The sequence below is a fragment of the Balaenoptera acutorostrata genome, chromosome 21 (genome assembly GCF_949987535.1).
Source record: "Balaenoptera acutorostrata chromosome 21, mBalAcu1.1, whole genome shotgun sequence".
NCBI classification, from domain to species: Eukaryota; Metazoa; Chordata; class Mammalia; order Artiodactyla; family Balaenopteridae; genus Balaenoptera; species Balaenoptera acutorostrata.
The window spans coordinates 5,571,990-5,589,199 of record NC_080084.1 but is presented as its reverse complement, the minus strand read 5'-3'; the positions used below and the strand labels follow the sequence as shown (position 1 = coordinate 5,589,199).

Here is a 17,210-nt window from a genome sequence, read left to right as displayed (position 1 = left end):
CCGCGGAGCAACTAGGCCCGTGGGCCACAATTGCTGAGCCTGCGCGTCTGGAGCCTGTGCTCCGCAACAAGAGAGGCCACGATAGTGAGAGGCCCGTGCACCGCGATGAAGAGTGGCCCCCGCTCGCCGCAACTAGAGAAAGCCCTCGCACAGAAACGAAGACCCAACACCGCAAAAATAAATAAATAAATTAAAAAAAAAAAAAAGAGTGATCAGCAAGATGTTACTCGTATATGTCTTGGGTGGAGTGGAATTTCAGGTGAAAAGTAGAAAAACCATATATATATTTTTTACACAAGTAGAACCTCTAGAAACTTCTTCAGCATAAATTTTATCCTGAGAAGTAGTAACAGCAGTTCCTTTGGGGAAAGGAGCTGCAGGACTAATCAGGTGGGAGGAAGGTACACCTTCCCTGTTTCCTCTGTTGTCCCTTTTGCATTCATGTGTTACTAGTTCAGAATAAGAAGTAAAACTGATGGGGCTTCTCTGGTGGCGCAGTGGTTGAGAATCCGCCTGCCAATGCAGAGGACACGGGTTCGAGCCCTGGTCTGGGAAGATCCCACATGCCGCGGAGCGGCTGGGCCCGTGAGCCACAATTACTGAGCCTGCGCATCTGGAGCCTGTGCTCCACAACGAGAGGCCGCGACGGTGAGAGGCCCGCGCACCGCGATGAAGAGTGGCCCCCGCTTGCCACAACTAGAGAAAGCCCTCGCACAGAAATGAAGACCCAACACAGCCATAAATAAATAAAAATTAAAAAAAAAAAATCTTTAAAATAAAAAAAAAAAAAAGTAAAACTGAATGTAACAGAGCAGCATTATTCACAGTAGCCAAAAGATGGAAACAACTGAAGTGTCCTTGACTGATGGATCCACAGAATGTGGTCTATACGTGCATAGGATGTTATTCAGCCTTTAAGAGGAAGGAAATTCTTTTTTTTTTTTTTTTTTAGCGGCACTGAGTCTTCTTTGCTGCACACGGGCTTTCTCTAGTTGCAGTGAGTGGGGGCTACTCTTCGTTGCGGTGCATGGGCTTCTCATTGGGGTGGCTTCTCTTGTTGTGGAGCACAGGCTCAGTAGTTGTGGCTCACGGGCTCTAGAGCACAGGCTCAGTAGTTGTGGCACACGGGCTTAGTTGCTCCACGGCATGTGGGATCTTCCCAGACCAGAGCTCGAACCCATGTCCCCTGCATTGGCAGGCGGATTCTTAACCACTGCGCCACCAGGGAAGTACCAAGAGGAAGGAAATTCTGACACATGCTACAACACAGATGCACCTCGAAGACATTATGCTTCGTAATTATTTTTATTGTGAAGTGAAAGAAGCCAGTCACAAAAGAACAAATATTGTGTGATTTCTCTTCTGTGTAGCAAATTCACAGAGACAGAAAGCAGAATCGTCACCAGCAGTGGGAGAGGAAAGAGTGGGGAGTTACTGTGTTATGAGGACAGAGGTCAGTGTGGGGTGATCAAAAGAAGGGTGCTGGTGGTGGCAGCACAACAGTGTGAATGCAGTTAATGTCCCTGAACTGTGCACTTAAAAACGGTTAAAATGGCAAGTTTTATGTTGTTGTATTTCACCTCAAAAAAAAATTTCCTTAAGAAAATTTAAGTATTTAAAAAACAAAAACAGGGAACCAGAAGCTCCGTATAGAAAATTATAAGTAAAGAGTTAGGTTTTCATTGATGCCTAGTCAAAACAGAAGGTTGTGGGAGTTCCCTGGTGGCCTAGTGGTTAGGATTCGGTGTTTTCACTGCAGAGGCCCAGGTTCGATCCCTGGTCAGGGAACTAAGATTCCCACATGCCTGGCGGCACAGCCAAATACAAAAAGCAAACAAACAAAAATCAGAAGTTAGATCCTATCAAAAAATATTCAGTAGTATAGCATATACAATTATAAAGCCAGTGTACAGCTGTTTTTCTTCTTTGATGAGAATGGCATAAAATGAAATTTATCAGAACACGTGTGTTTGTAAGGCATGTTAGTTTCCTATTGCTGCTGTATTACCACAAATTCAGTGGCTTAACACAGCACAGATCTTACAATTAGAGATTAAAAGTTCTACAGCAGATTCACTGGCTAAAATCAAGGTGTCGGCAGAGTTCTGTTTCTTTCTGGATGCTCTAAAGGAGAAGCTGTTTCTTTGCCTTTTCCAGCTTCTAGAAGCCACCCATGTTGCTTGCTTTGTGGCTTCATTCCCCATCCTCAAAGCCAGTAGCACTGCATCTTTCTGATCATTCTTCCATTTATATAGTTCCTTCTCCCTCTGAACTCTGCCAGGAAAGGTTCTCTGACTTTCAGGGCCCCTGTGATCAGGTTGGGCCAGATAATCCAGGGTAATCCCCCTTCTCAAGGTCCTTACCTTAAACACATCTTTAAAGTCCCTTCTGCCGCAGAAGGTAACATATTCACAGATTATGGGGATTAGGATGTGGACATCTTTGGAAGCCATTGTTCTTGTAAATAGTATTTGCACATTTAAAGAGTCCCATCGCAGGGACTTCCCTCGTGACACAGTGATTAAGAATCCGCCTGCCAATGCAGGGGACACGGGTTCGAGCCCTGGTCCAGGAAGATCCCACATACCGTGGAGCAACTAAGCCCATGCGCCACAACTACTGAGCCTGCGCTCTAGAGCCCGTGAGCCACAACTACTGAGCCCGCGTGCCACAACTTCTGAAGCTGCGTGCCTAGAGCCCAAGCTCTGCAACAAGAGAAGCCACCGCAGTGAAAAGCCCACACATCGCAACAAAGAGTAGCCCCCGCTTGCTGCAACTAGAGAAAGCCCGCGCCCAGCAACTAAGACCCAACAACGAAGACCCAATGCAGCCATAAATAAATAAATAAATTTATTTTAAAAATAAAGAGTCCCATCACATTGCATCATTCTTAGTGCTGATGGCATATCTAGTACTGACTTAGTCTGGAGGTTCAAGAGGAAATAGCAAACAAAATTCTTTTCCTCAAAGAGGACTCCCAAAATTGTAAAGCTTTCGGCCACAATAATCTGGATCCACCCTGCGTATATAAACAAATAGTATTTCTTCCTTGGCTGGTAAAAACTTAATGAAGAGACTGAAAGTTTGAAAGCCAAGCAGTGAATGACATTTACAAAGACTTTAGCCCTGCACACTCTCTAGTTTCAGGTTAAGACCTTCAATAAATATTTCTCAGAAGCACAAAAAGAACAGAGAATTGCAAGTCTGTTTTTTCTTCTAGTTTATATTAACGACAATATTCAGTAAATCTCTTAGGCTTGTCATTTAAAATATAGTCAAATTCCTTATGATGTGGACAAAAGCATTATTATTAACTTACCTTGAGGTGGAGATGAGGAATAAGAAAGAAGGACATTACAAAATGTTACTTTAAGTTTAGTAGCTTAATTAGTGTTTACCCTATATTTCAATGCTCTGAATAATCCTGATGTACAAAACAATAATAATAAACATCCTAAAATGGATATCAGCACTGCTGAGAAATTAGAGGATCATGAAGTATAATAAATTTCCTCTAATGAATAAAAAATTGTTTAATTCTAAGCTAATTCTTTACTGAGAATCATGACTGTGATTTAATGATGTGAGCTCATAATTATTTTGTGATTTTATTAATCGTATCTCCTTTTTTCTTGCTTATTGTTTTGTTTATTTTCAATAGCCAGAAAGTATGATTATCAGCAGCCACAGAGCCAAGCTGACAGTGTACAGCTCTCATTGGAATGAAATCTCAGAAAATGAGCAGCAGAAATGATTGTTGTTCAAAAGTGCAGTATCCTCACGCTGCTAAATCACGAGCAGCATTTTTTAAAAACTTCTGTCTCCATAAAATCATTTTATTTGTGACTTTTCCCTAATTTTTTGGTGTGTTTTGTTTCACTTTTTTAAACCTCATCTCCAAATCATTTGTTCCACAAATTAGAAATTCCTCAAAAAGCCTGAACACAGTCTGCATGTACCTAGGAAGATAGACTATCACCAGAAACGGTGAGTTTACCTTGTGAAGACTTTGATCCCTTCAGGATACAATCAGGAAATAAAAACACATCTTTGGAAGCAAGAGTCTGGAGCTGATGCCACTTTGGAACTTTTTTGCCAACTTAAAAAATAAAAATCTAATCATTGGAATAACTTCCTCTTCGACTGTGTTCTGGGATAAATATAATATGGATAACGGACTAACGTGTGTTCTTACGGCTGTTGTTACCTCTAACCGAATTAACTGTCTTTGCTACTTCAGAATTTGCACAGTAACTGTCTTTTCTGCATTGTGAAATTGTGATGCGTACCCCCCTGCTAACTGTAGAAGTTTTCTGTGACTGGAGTTTGTTCCCCTTAATTGTATTCCCAGGAGTTTCTTCCACCAGAAGAGTCTTCTTTCGGCCGTGCTGGGGCTACACTGCAGCATACATGGGCACCTCTGACTGGTGTCAGCGGCTTGCTTTTGGGTCATGTGACCATCAGTCTTTAATGTAACTGTATGGTTTCTTAGGCTTTTTTAGCTTAATAAGCTTCCCTGCAGACTCTCATATCTTGTACCATTTTTGTACTGTACATTGAAATGTTTTCACCCAATTTTTCATATTTATTTAAATAAAAGCCGGTTGGAGATAGTGGCAGGGGAGTTCAACTGTCCATAAATTCGTTTTTGAATCAAAACTATAATTTTAAGAGTTAGAGTTAATATTTCAAGCATTATTGCCTTTTCCTTTATAATTACGAAGTAAAGAATATAAATCTTAAATGAAAAGGTTTAGACCAAATAAAATCATTTCAGGGAAATTGCATTTACTTTTAAAATTTAAATCTTTCAAATATATATATATATATATATATATTGTACAAGGTGAATTGTTGACCAAATGGAATAATTCTTTCTTAACTCACAGATGAGTTTGAAGGCACCGCCTGTATGTAGAATGAATAGTCGGACTGAAGGATTGTAAACAGTTACAATTATGGCCTGGGGATAGCAGAGCAGCAAGGGGACAATCTTATTAAACTTTGCTTTGCTCTCATGTAATCAGGAGCGGGGGCGGTTTACCTGCTGTCCCTGATGTGTGGCACAAATCTGGACGAATTACGAAAACTGGCTATCTCAGCTGATTTGTACAGTGTATCTAAATAAATATCAGTCACAACGAAACGGACTGTGATGGTTTTTTATTTGCATCCACTAGACAGAGAGAGTCACGACTAAAACCTGACAGGTCATTTGGTGAGCGTGGAACTCTGGCAAGTGAGAGAGGAAGATTCCTCCTCATTTCCTCTCTAAAGCCCGCTGATGGGAGTCACGCCTCCACCAGCAGGATCAACAGCAAGTCCGCCTTTGAAGTTTCCTCTCTGCTTCCACAGCTGAGCTGGGAAAGCGGGGGATGCCCTGCAGCCACACTTCAAAGGGACACCGGTTGATTGTCCTGCTTCTGCCCCTGAATCCACCAAGGGTTCAATGGTACTGTTTTCTTTGGAAGAAAGAAGGCATGACTAATAAACAGGTCAGGAACACTTGTGTTCTCTGTTTCCTCTTTTCTCTCTCTTACTGCGTGAGACGCTCCGCGGTACGCACGGAGGGGCAGGCTCCCTGGGTGCACAGCTGGGCCCAGCCCGCCGCTCCAAGGGGCACAGATGCTTGCTAACGACCCCACACCGTTTCAGGTGGAGTTGCTGATAGGATTCATCAGAAAACGAGATGCAGAGTTTAGGGTGAAATTGCTGTAACGTCGGAAATATATTTAAGTATTGAGTAAAAATAAGAGAGAAAATGGTAATAAAAATAATTTCAGATATTAAGAATAAATGTATCTTAGTACTATATATAAAATAATCAACAAATTTCATATATCACTTATATGTGGAATCTAAAAAAATGATACAAGTGAACTTATTTACAAAACAAACTTATGGTTACCAAAGGGGAAAGGGGTGGGGGAAGGATAAGTTAGGAGTTTGGGGTTAACATATACACACTACTATATATGAAATAGATAACCAACAAGGACCTAGTGTATCGCACAGGGAACTCTACTCAATATTCTGTAGTAACCTATATGGGAAAAGAATCTGAAAAAGAATGGATATATGTATATGTAAAACTGAACCACTTTGCTGTACACCTGAAACTAATACAACATTGTAAATCAACTATACTCCAATATAAAAAACTTTTTAAAAAGAATAAATGTATCTTAGAAAATATAATTAAAGAGAGAAGAGGGCTTCCCTGATGGCACAGTGGTTAAGAATCCACCTGCCAATGCAGGGGACACGGGTTCGAGCCCTGCTCCGGGAAGATCCCACATGCCGCGGAGCAACTAAGCCCATGCGCCACAACTACTGAGCCTGGGCTCTAGAGCCCACGAGCCACAACTACTGAAGCCCGCGCACCTAGAGCCTGTGCTCCACAACAAGAGAAGCCACTGCAATGAGAAGCCCGTGCACCACAACGAAGAGTAGCCCCTGCTCGCCACAACTAGAGAAAGCCCACACGCAGCAACGAAGACCCAACACAGCCAATAAATAAATAAATAAATACATTTATTTTTTAATAAAAGAGAGAGAGAAGGGACCAAAGCATATTACAGGGAGCCAGGTGATTCATTCAACACACAGGTATGGAGGACAAACTCTGTGCTAGCCATATGTCATCCTCTATAGGCTATTTGATTCTAAAGACAGAATCAGAATAGGAATAGGTGCTGGAGAACCGGACGTAAAAAGGACACCTGGCTTATATCCAACCTGTATGCAAAATAGTGAGGCTCATAGAAGAGGGACTGGAGCTTAGTCTTAAACTATTTCCCACTTGACACCCTAATAAATCCAGAGCCAGACTCACACAAAACTACAAAGCAAGAAACATTTCCCACCTGTCTTTTTGTCCTCTTCAGCCTCCTATCAATCAGTCTCTTTGGGCGAGACAGGTCTTGACAGGATTTAAGAGTGGGGATGAGGAATTAAGCCAAGAACCAAGGAGGTGGAAGAACATGGAAACTTCCAGCAGCAGGTCATCTTTCTTCTATCCTGGACCTCTCACCCCAAAATAAACAAGTGACCTTTAGCACTGGAGTCTATGCTGACCTTTATTTTATTTAGATATAGTGAAAAGCTAAAGCCATTTATGCAGCATTCCACACCCGAGGTAGGAAGGTGATAAGTCAAAGGGGAAGCCAATCACTGGGGTTATTGGTAGCCATTCAGCACCAAATTTGATACTGAAGGACCACTGTGCTGTTCACGTCTTTTATTTTTGATGTTTCTAGTTGCAAAGTTTCTTTCTTCTCTTCCAAATCAAGAAATGACAGAGGTCTCACTGTTACGGAAGACTGGCTCCATCCCAGGGAGTTGTATGAAAAAACTATTTTGACAAATTGCAAGCTAGCCGAAGAAAGTTGGGGCTTTTTAACTGCAACCAATATTGATGTTAGTAAACTCAACTGCAAATGCCTTTGGCCTCAGAAATCTGGGGGAAAAAAATGCACCACATAAATGTAAAGTATTTATGACATAACGGGTTCATGTATGTTTATTATATTCATTTTGGGGGGAAGGGATTGCAAGTGTCTCTGAATAACATTTTATCTTGAGGTTTTAAAAAAAGGCCCATTTAAGTTGACTACAAGCTAATATAAATTTTATGTCTGAAATGCTTTCTAGCGCCCAGTACTAGAACGGTAACTAGCCCAAAGTAAATACTTGGTCGGTAGTTGCTGAAATAATTAATTTACTGGCAACAATTTACAGAATTGATGTTTATTTTTTATATTTTTAAAAAGTGTTTGTAGGTTCTGTTTCTGGTAATGGAGGAATAATTGTGTCAGACTAACTCTCTTACAGATAATGAGTTCAGAACAAAACATAAAAAGAGCTATCTGAAGGAAACCATAAGCAGACAAACCAGGAAGAAGATGACGCTTGAAAGAAGGAACGGCTGAGATCTGTGTTTACATGGGTTTTTTGCCTGAAGGTATTTCTTAGTCCACCCGTTGAGAATAGCTAGAACTCAAGGAGAAAGCTACAGTGAAATTGGTTTGAGGAACAGGGCAGTGTTCAGAGCTTCTAGGCTGAAAAGTGAGGGGAACATCACAGAAAGAAGTGAACCCCAGAAGGGGGCACTCCAAAATATACATGTAAATTCTGCCAAGTCCTTGGCTGATCCCTGAATTATGAATCTACATGAGAGACCCTAAGGAGACTGGCAGAAAACAAACAGCTGAAAGGCTGAAAGAACTAAGCTGGGTGTTCAGCTGTTGCCTACCACTGGAGATACAATTTGAATCCTGCCAAATTAATTACCTGCTAGAACAAAACTCAACACTTTTCAGAGGAAGATAAAAGAATCTAGAGTCTCTAACACTGTATCATCCACAATGCCCAACATACAATCAAAAATTACAGGAATGAGAAGAGCAGGAAAATGTGATCCACAGTCAAGAGAAGAAATGGGACAATGTGGTCCATCAAGAGAAAAAACAGTCAATGTAAACTGACTCCAAGATGACCCAGATGTTGAATTATCAGACAAGGACTTCAAAGTAGCTGTTACAAATATGTTTAGATAAATGAAATACTTTCAGGTAAATGATAATTGAAAGGCTTTATCATCAGCAGATCTGCTGTAAAAGAAATACTAAAGGAAGTTCTTTGGGGGGGAAAAAAAAGAGAAGTGATAGCAGCTGGAAACTCAAATCTAAGCCAAGTCTAGGCATAATGAATGACCAGTTGGGGAAAGACAATGATGGAGCAAGTAGGGGCTCTTATCAAGTGGGAATAAAGAGTATATAGGACTTTTTGTACTATTTTAACATTTCTATAAGCTTGAAATTCCTTTTTTAAGTTATAGAAAAAGTATTTGTCAGTCAATTTCTTAGTCAACCAGAATCTATTTTTTGTGTCACACCAATCATTGGCAAAACTGAAAAACAGGCAGTGTGTCTGAAGGTGTCTTGGACAACATTATGCTTCTTTCTTCTCTACTTCTTCACACAGTATCCAATATCCTTCTGTCTATCAAAATCTATTCCAAGAAAGAATCTAAAACACACTTCCACAAAAGTATAAATGACTGATAAAACAGGGTGTTCTGCATTTTAACAGAGAGAGCCTTCAGCTGGAAAGGAATCAAGTTTTCAGGCATTACAGAGAAGTTTAATTTTTAGGCATAAGAGAGCCTTTACGGCCTCTGAAATCATGATGTAAGCAATTAACTAAACTCCACTTATTCATTTGGCTACCACATCCAATTCTGCCCTTCTCCATCATCTTAGTTCAAACTTGAGCAATCAGAATGTCACCTCTTCCCCACCAAAATGATTAAATGCATTGGAATCCCTAAATAAAGAGAGTGATTCTACAGTTTTGTATCTGTTAAAACAGTCAACTCTGTCTCATCCCAGTGAGGTAGGAAGAGAGATGAGCTTTTGGTTACCATTTTACCAATGAGGAAAAGAGAACAACGGGATTGACTCTTCCAGTTCTGAACTTCTGCAATACTGAGAAATGTAAAGATTAAATGGGAAGAAATGTCTCCAGCGGCAAACAGAGAGAAGTACGAAGGCAGGTATATAAAAAGGCAGTTTCTGACAAACATATAGCTTGCTGTCAAGTTTTTTCTTTATCCACTACAGTGGATACTTTAAAAATTCTAGGTGTTTAACAAATAATCACTTAATTAAATCATCCAAGAAGGCAGCCAGGCCTATGGAATAAAGCTGTCTTAATAGTTTTCTATTTTTTCCCAGTGCAAGATAGTAATAGTGTTTCTACCATCCTTGCAGCCCTTGCTAGAAGTCCTGTATACTTTGTGACAGTGATTAAACTCCAACAACATATAGTAGTTTATTTTATTTTATTTTTTTAGTGGCTTACAATAACAAACATTTATTTTCTCACAGGTGAAGAATTTGAGAACAGGGTCTCTGGGTGGCCCAGGATCTCTCGAGGTAGCAGTGAGTGTGTCAGCCTTCAGGTGGGGTCACCTTCAGCCGAAGGCTGGAAGGGCTGCTTCCAAGGTGGCTCTCTCACATGCTGATGGCGGGAGACCTCACTTCTTCACCATGTGAGCTGTATAGTGTTAATACCCTCCCAAAAGCAAAAAAAAAAGGATGGATTTATTTTCCTTAAAATATCCCAGAGCACAGTAAGTATACTATATATTTTTAAGGTGTTACAATTTTAAATATATATATAATTATTCTTCAAAAAACATTGGTAGCTAAATCTCAGTTCATCATACCAATGAAAATGGTCTGGTGGAAAGTCAAAAAAAGAAAACAGTCCCAAAACATTAACCTTTTGTGTGTGTGTGGTTACACATTTGCCTTTCCAAATTCGTTTTGCTACACCAGTATTTTAATTGGTTTGTGATTTCTTAAACTCATTCACCCTAACAGTAAAGGCCAGCAAATACAAAGCTCTTTGAATTCCAAAGGGAACAAAGCTGGCCTGGGGCTGTGAAGGGATTGCAGGTAATCTACAGATTCGCTGGTTGGTTTCAGACAATCTTTAGTGGACCAGTTCCATCGTTTGAAAGAGTAGTGATGGTGCAGGTTTTTACAAATTAATTTCTCTGTTGTTACATTCAGGTTTAGTAGATTACCACAGCATCACATTTTGAATTTACTTAAGTCACCATCTCCCACAATTTATAATCCTTAAGCAAAATCTAATGGATCTAGAGATTATCATACTAAGTAAGTCGGACAAAGCCAGATATATGATGTCACTTATATGTGGAATCTAAAAAAATGATACAATTGAACGTATTTGCAAAACAGTAACAGATTCACAAACATTGAAAACAAACTTATGGTTACCAAAGGCGAAAGGAGGGGGGGATAAATTAGTAGGTTGGGATTAACATATACACACAACAGTACTATGTATGAAATAGATAATCAACAAGGACCTACTGTATAGCACAGGGTACTCTACTCAATATTCTGTAATATCCTATATGGGAAAAGAATCTGAAAAAAGAATGGATATATGTATATGTATAACTGAATCACTTTGCTGTACACCTGAAAATAGCACACATTGTAAATCAACTCTACTCCAATATAAAATAAAAATTTAAAAAAAATCTAATGACATTACTGTCTTATATATCAGCAACATATCAATCAATAAAGCATTGTTGATTGGAAACCAACTAAGGCTGAGGAAGTATGTCAACAGTGCAGAACACAGGAAGGGACATTGACCTGGCTAATTGCAGACAAACTTCAAGCACCTGTTTTGAGCTATCAAGGCCTTTATCAGCAAATCTTTTTGCGAAAGGGGTCGCTCCCTTTCTTCCTTGAGACTTTTGATCATCAGAGTTAGTTTTCTCTTTTCATCTGCAAGACCCTTGATGTTTTCTGCAGATGACTGGAGATTGGGTTTTAGAAATGCCAGTTCCAAGGGCAGATTTTCATTTATCTACAGATGATGAGTGAATCAAAGTGGTTGGAAAAGTGGTTACTTACTCAAAATTTGCTTATTTAGTTGCATTCTAATTTACTTACGGTTCCGGATGTTTTTGGCTACTTCTTAGGTGCCTTACTTAATAGCCTGTGGCCTGTTGCCATGGTGAAATAGAATTAATAACAACTTTTAGTTATGCTAACTTAATATTTGTAAAATATATGCTTTGTTTGTTTATTAAAAGGAAAAAAGACGCCGGAAAATCAAGTATGCTTCAAAAGAGTTACAAAATTTTAAAAAACACTAGTCCTTAATTACTGTTGTGGAGAACTTCGAGCTGAATATATTAACCATACACTTACTGTTCTGCTAGCTGACAGCTTTGACTGAGCTTGACGTTTGCTTTTTCAAGCTATTTGAGGGTAAATTTAGCTTGAAACAGTTCTGAATAGAGGGAAGCCACTTCATGGTCCAAACAATCCATTTCCTTTTGAACTCTATTATAACTTGTGATTTTTGGCCAATCAGAAGGATCTAGTTCATCTTTCTCCTAAGAAGTTAAAGTATAATTTGAATTTGATTTAGTTTGTATCAAGTCACATTTAATACAATCAAAGACACTTCTTCATTTCTGTATGTTTCAGGACAATTTTGAAAGCACCAATAGAGATACAAAATGAACTAGGTAATGGTTTAGTTAATAGAACACAGAATTTGAAACCTGAGTTCCAGCCTATTTCTATCTGTGTGGTATGTATTTGAATTTGAGCGTAGCTCACTAACCTCACCAGGCCTCAATTTGTTCACCTGTTAAATGGAAATAAGACTGCCTTTACCCCAGAGATGTTCACATCCTAAATGTTATACCACCTGACCCCCTGGGAAGGCAATGGAATGATCCTTGGTGATGTTCAGTATTTTTTTACTGTGTAATCAATGTCTATATTTAAGAGCTCAAAAGAGCAGAATCAGACAAGGATGGAGTCCCTAAAGCCTCCTGGCCACTACAGCGTGTATTCTTCAGCTTTCTCTGCAGTCCCAGGAAAAGCAGCCAGCTCATGAAAACGAATAAAGTACAGGAATAAGCATCAAACAAAACGGCCACATGTGAACACACAGCTAGGTATCTCACGACATCTAAAACCCTTTGGTCTCTGTGTCCTCCTTCAAGTAATGAAAATACCTCCATTTTTTCCAGATGGAAATATGGGCACAGAGAGGCCCAACGTTAAAAACCAGAATTATGTTGTCTCCTGAGATCCTTGTCACTCTGTGCTTCTTATGATTCTCATAGAAACAGAATGGTTTGGAGGTTCAAGCATTGTTTCCAGTAGAAAATAATGCAGATGTTACTGCTGGGGAATAAATTAGCACACCTAATTTATCAACCTTATTCAAGTCCCTTGGAGATCAAAGAAAAGTCAAGCAAATTGCAGCAAGTTTTCCTTACAGTATTTTTAGAGTATCATTCCCAAATACTCAAATATAGAGGATTCTTTCCTTTTCTTTGTATTCATTTGATTACCCCATAGTTTATAAATCACACGTCTGTTTTGTACACTTTGTACCAGACAAGTCTGGGCATGCAAAGCTTGTAGCCAGTTCACAAAAACCACTTAACATATTTGTTTGTCATTTAAGTTATGACTTTGAAAACAGAAGACAAGGGCTTTCACAGTGACAGGCAGGTTTACATAAGCTGCTGCACAAACTAAATTCAAAATAACTCTAGTTCATATTGAAAAAGTTATTCTTTCATTGCCGCTCTGTCATAACACTCTGATATTTTTTAAAATATCCACAGTAATTAATAAGTATGACACAAAGCTTTCCCTACCTCTTCTCCTGTGTATCCTTTTTTAAGTCACAGAAACTGCAGCCACCAAGGCTTTCTACTGATGATTGGATGAAGTCTTGCTTTTCCTCCAAAGCACTTATCCTGACATGCTGTAAATCAGGAAAAGAGCCAAGAGACATAGGCTTAGGAGCACATATAGGATGTGGGGTTGGTTCCTTTGCTTCTTTCTAGTATCTCTTTCTGCTCCAGTTTCAGTTCAGTTACTCAAGAATATGCAAGTAAAAAAAGAAGAAGACTCCTACAGTGCAGGTACCATCAGTGACCCAGTGAGCACAAAGTCAGTAGGTGTGTGTGGCGGACGTGCAGCCGAGGGGCTAGCAGTGTGAGCTGTGGCCCGAGAAAGACCTGATTTCCATCCCAGCTCTTTTTCTACCGGCAGTGCTCTGTGTCGTTGCCTATAAAATGGAGATAATAACTCCCACATCAAAGAACTACTTTCAGGGTTAAATGAAATTCCCCATGTTAACTGCTCAGCATAGTGTCTGACAGTATGTGTTCCGTAAGAATTGTTGTGTACTCGCTTTGAGCCAGCCTATTTATTTTATGCTAAAAATAAAGTAAAGCATTGCTAGGATGAATCAAGAAAAAAGACCATTCTCAGGAGTGAAATATTTGTATGATATAATTTTTAAAATAAAGGAGTTTCTTACTTTCCGTAACATACAGTAACAGAACATGCATAGATTATGGCAAACCTGTTTAATGAACAAATAAGAACCACTTAGAATTATTATAGCAGGATATCATGGAAAGGGGGTTAGATCTGCTTGATTTCAATTCTACCTTTATTCCTTGAGCAAATTTCTTTCTCTTTGATCTTTAGCTTCATTGTTTGTTAAATAAACTCCTGGAAGGGGTGTAGTGAGGATAAGATATTAAAACAAAATATATGTCTGTCCATCGGTCTAGGATAATATATTAAAGCTATATACATATCTATCCATCTATCTATCTGCCTATCTATCTATAGAGAGAGAGAGACCACACAATAAACTATATAGAGTAGTGATTATTCCAATATTATGATAAATTTTTTTTACTGCAAGTAAGATTTTTAAATTAAGTGCTAAAAATTAATATGATATATGTAAACATTCTCTCTCTTTGCAAAATTATTTGCATAATTGCCTACCTAATCCTTTTGTCATTTGTATAATTAAAACTTAACCTGAAGGGAGGTGTGACTGTGATGGGCACATGGGGTGGGGGGGAGCGAGTTTCTATTTCTTGACCTGAGTGGTAATAACAAGGGTGTATCTTGCCTTATCATTACTAATTAAGCTATACATTTGTTTAGTGTGGGTTTTGGTGTCTGTGTTGTATTATACAATAACATTTTTTTTAAATAAAAAATTCACTCAGTACAATAGCCAAGACATGTAAGCAACCTAAGTGTCCATCAACAGAGGAATAAAGAAGATATATATATGTATATGTGTATATATATATATATATATTTTCATTCCCCCAATGGAATATTACTCAGCCATAAAAAAGAATGAAATAATGCCATTTGCAGCAACATCAATGGACCTAGAGATGATCATACTAAGAGAAGTATAAAGACAAGTGACAGAGAAAGACAAGTATCATATGATATCGCTTATTTGTGGAATCTAAAAAGATGATCCAAATGAATGTATTTACAAAACAGAAACAGACTCACAGACATAGAAAACAATCTTATGTCACCAAAGTGGGCGGGGGTGAGAGCTAAATTAGGAGTTGGAGATTAACATATACACACTACTATATATAAAATAGATAGACAACAAGGACTGACTGTATAGCACAGGGAACTAAATTCAATACCTTGTAATAACCTATAATGGAAAAGAATATACATATATACGTATATATCACTTTGCTGTACACCTGAAACTACAAAACATTGTAAATGGGGCTTCCCTGGTGACGCAGTGGTTAAGAATCTGCCTGCCAGTGCGGGGGGACAGGGGTTCAATCCCTGGTCTGGGAAGATCCCACATGCCGCGGAGCAACAAAGCCCGTGCGCCACAACTACTGAGCCTGCGAGCCACAACTGCTGAAGCCCGTGCGCCTAGAGCCCGTGCTCTGCAACAAGAGAAGCCACCGCAATGAGAAACCCGTGCACTGCAACAAAGAGTAGCCCCCGCTCACCGCAACTAGAGAAAGCCCGCGCAGCAACAAAGACCCAGTGCAGCCAAAAATAAATAAAATAAAATAAATACATTTATAAAAAAACAAAAAACATTGTAAATCAACTATATTTCAATTAAAAATTCTTTTTTAAATTCACTCAACCTGGGAAATCCCTGGCAGTCCAATGGTTAAGACTCTGCGCTTTCACTTCTGAGGGCGTGGGTTCAATCCCGGGTTGGGGAGCTAAGACCCCACAAGCCACAAGTCGTGGCCAAAAAAAAAAAAATTCACCCAACCTAGTTACTGTATGAACTACTACAAACGTGAAATCATAGAAGACTGATCCAGGTTTAATTATGTTTTAAAAACATATAAAATAGAATTAACACACAAATAAATGAGTGATATTGATTCCTACCTTTTTATTGGGTCCTTCCACCAACACACCAAATTGCTATCTGAGTTTTCCACTTTCATGTGAAAAATTTTGGATGCAATAAGCATGGTATGCCCAACTAAAGAACAAAAAGTGTAGCCAGTTAAAAAGAGATCACTGGAAGACAAGTTGAATGTGAGTTCACTTCTGTATGGTTATTAAAAGACTAAAAAGATGACTTACCACTCTCTCACTTCGGGTGGATAGGGAGGGTGGGAGGGAGACGCAAGAGGGAGGAGATATGGGGATACATGTATATGTATAGCTGATTCACTTTGTTATACGTCAGAAACTAACCATTGTAAAGCAATTATACTCCAATAAAGATATTGAAAAAAAAATGCCTTAGCCATAATATTGAATAAGTTACTATTACCTCTAATGAAAATGTGAAAGTTGCAATTATTCTGTTACTAAGTAGAAAACATGTAACTAGGTATCTTTGGGATACTTACTGGAGCTTTCTCAAGGTAAAGGAATAGAGAGGGACCTTATGTCCAAAGCTTCATGAGGGATCAGAAGCAGAAAACCTGGCAAGAACCAAGGAAAACCTGATCTCCCTCCCTTGGCCCCTTGGACTTTTGCTCTCTTCTCCCTGCAGACCACCTCTCCTCCTTGAAGAGCAGCACACATGCCCCGAAGGGCTGCCCTGCTTCAAGATCTCTTGGGGCCAGCTCTGACGCTGTCTTTTACTCACTCTGTCTGAGTTCCAATTCCAAGTAACTGTAGACAAAAGAGACCATGGGAGCGGAAGGTTCTCTGCTAATGCATTGTAGGGGTGAGAGGAAATGACTTACTGGAATTCCACATAGATAACGACACGGCCACTACCATGGGTCATTTATTCATTCCACCAACATGGAACTACCATGAGTCAGAATGCACTGGGGATTCAGAGATGAACAACACTCAGTCCTTACCCTTGAGGAGGTCAGACTTCAGAAAGCAAAACAGAACATCACAAGAAATTCCTTAAAGCAGATAAAATAAAGGAAGTATAAATAAAGTCTTTCAAGATCCTAGAAGAGGTGATGACTAATTTCATGGAGCAGATTATAGTAGAATAGTCTTGAAGAATGAGTATTAAAACTCACAAACAGACTCCAGCAAAAGATATGTTAATTTATTTTCATCAAAATTGGGAATATCTCTTCAGTGAAGGACACTATGGATTAAGTCTTGACGGGTCCAAGAGGAGATTTTTTTTAAAAATTGGAGTATATTTGCTTTACAATGTTAGTTTCTGCTGTACAGCAAAGTGAATCAGCCACACGTATACATATATCCCCTCTTCCTTGGATTTCCTTCGCATTTAAGTCACCACAGAGCATTGAGTAACGTTCCCTGTGCTATACAGTCTATTCTCATTAGTTATCTATTTTATACATAGTG

The 17,210-nt window shown here is 39.2% G+C and overlaps 1 protein-coding gene and 1 long non-coding RNA gene across 5 annotated transcripts in view; one reads left to right on the top strand and one right to left on the bottom strand.

Annotated features, from left to right (window-relative positions):
- The window catches only part of LOC130706083 (small integral membrane protein 19-like), a 39,798-nt gene that overhangs the window by 7,899 nt on the left and 14,689 nt on the right, over nt 1–17,210 (top strand). The window contains exons 4-5 of one of the 4 annotated variants that reach the window (XM_057537112.1): nt 1,371–1,453; nt 3,666–5,146. The exons of 1 other annotated variant lie outside the window; for it this stretch is intronic. In XM_057537112.1, coding sequence (XP_057393095.1) covers nt 1,371–1,453; nt 3,666–3,674 — 92 coding nt within the window. In that variant the 3' untranslated portion in view covers nt 3,675–5,146. Of the gene's footprint in view, nt 1–1,370; nt 1,454–3,661; nt 5,147–17,210 lie in introns of those variants that run through there. 2 more of the 4 variants (XM_057537111.1, XM_057537113.1) reach the window with 2 other exon arrangements.
- Nucleotides 13,268–16,476, bottom strand: LOC130706084 (uncharacterized). Its single transcript, XR_009006478.1, has 3 exons — nt 16,274–16,476; nt 15,801–15,897; nt 13,268–13,350 (listed from the first exon to the last, which is right to left on the bottom strand). It is a non-coding gene; the product is annotated as an uncharacterized LOC130706084 (long non-coding RNA).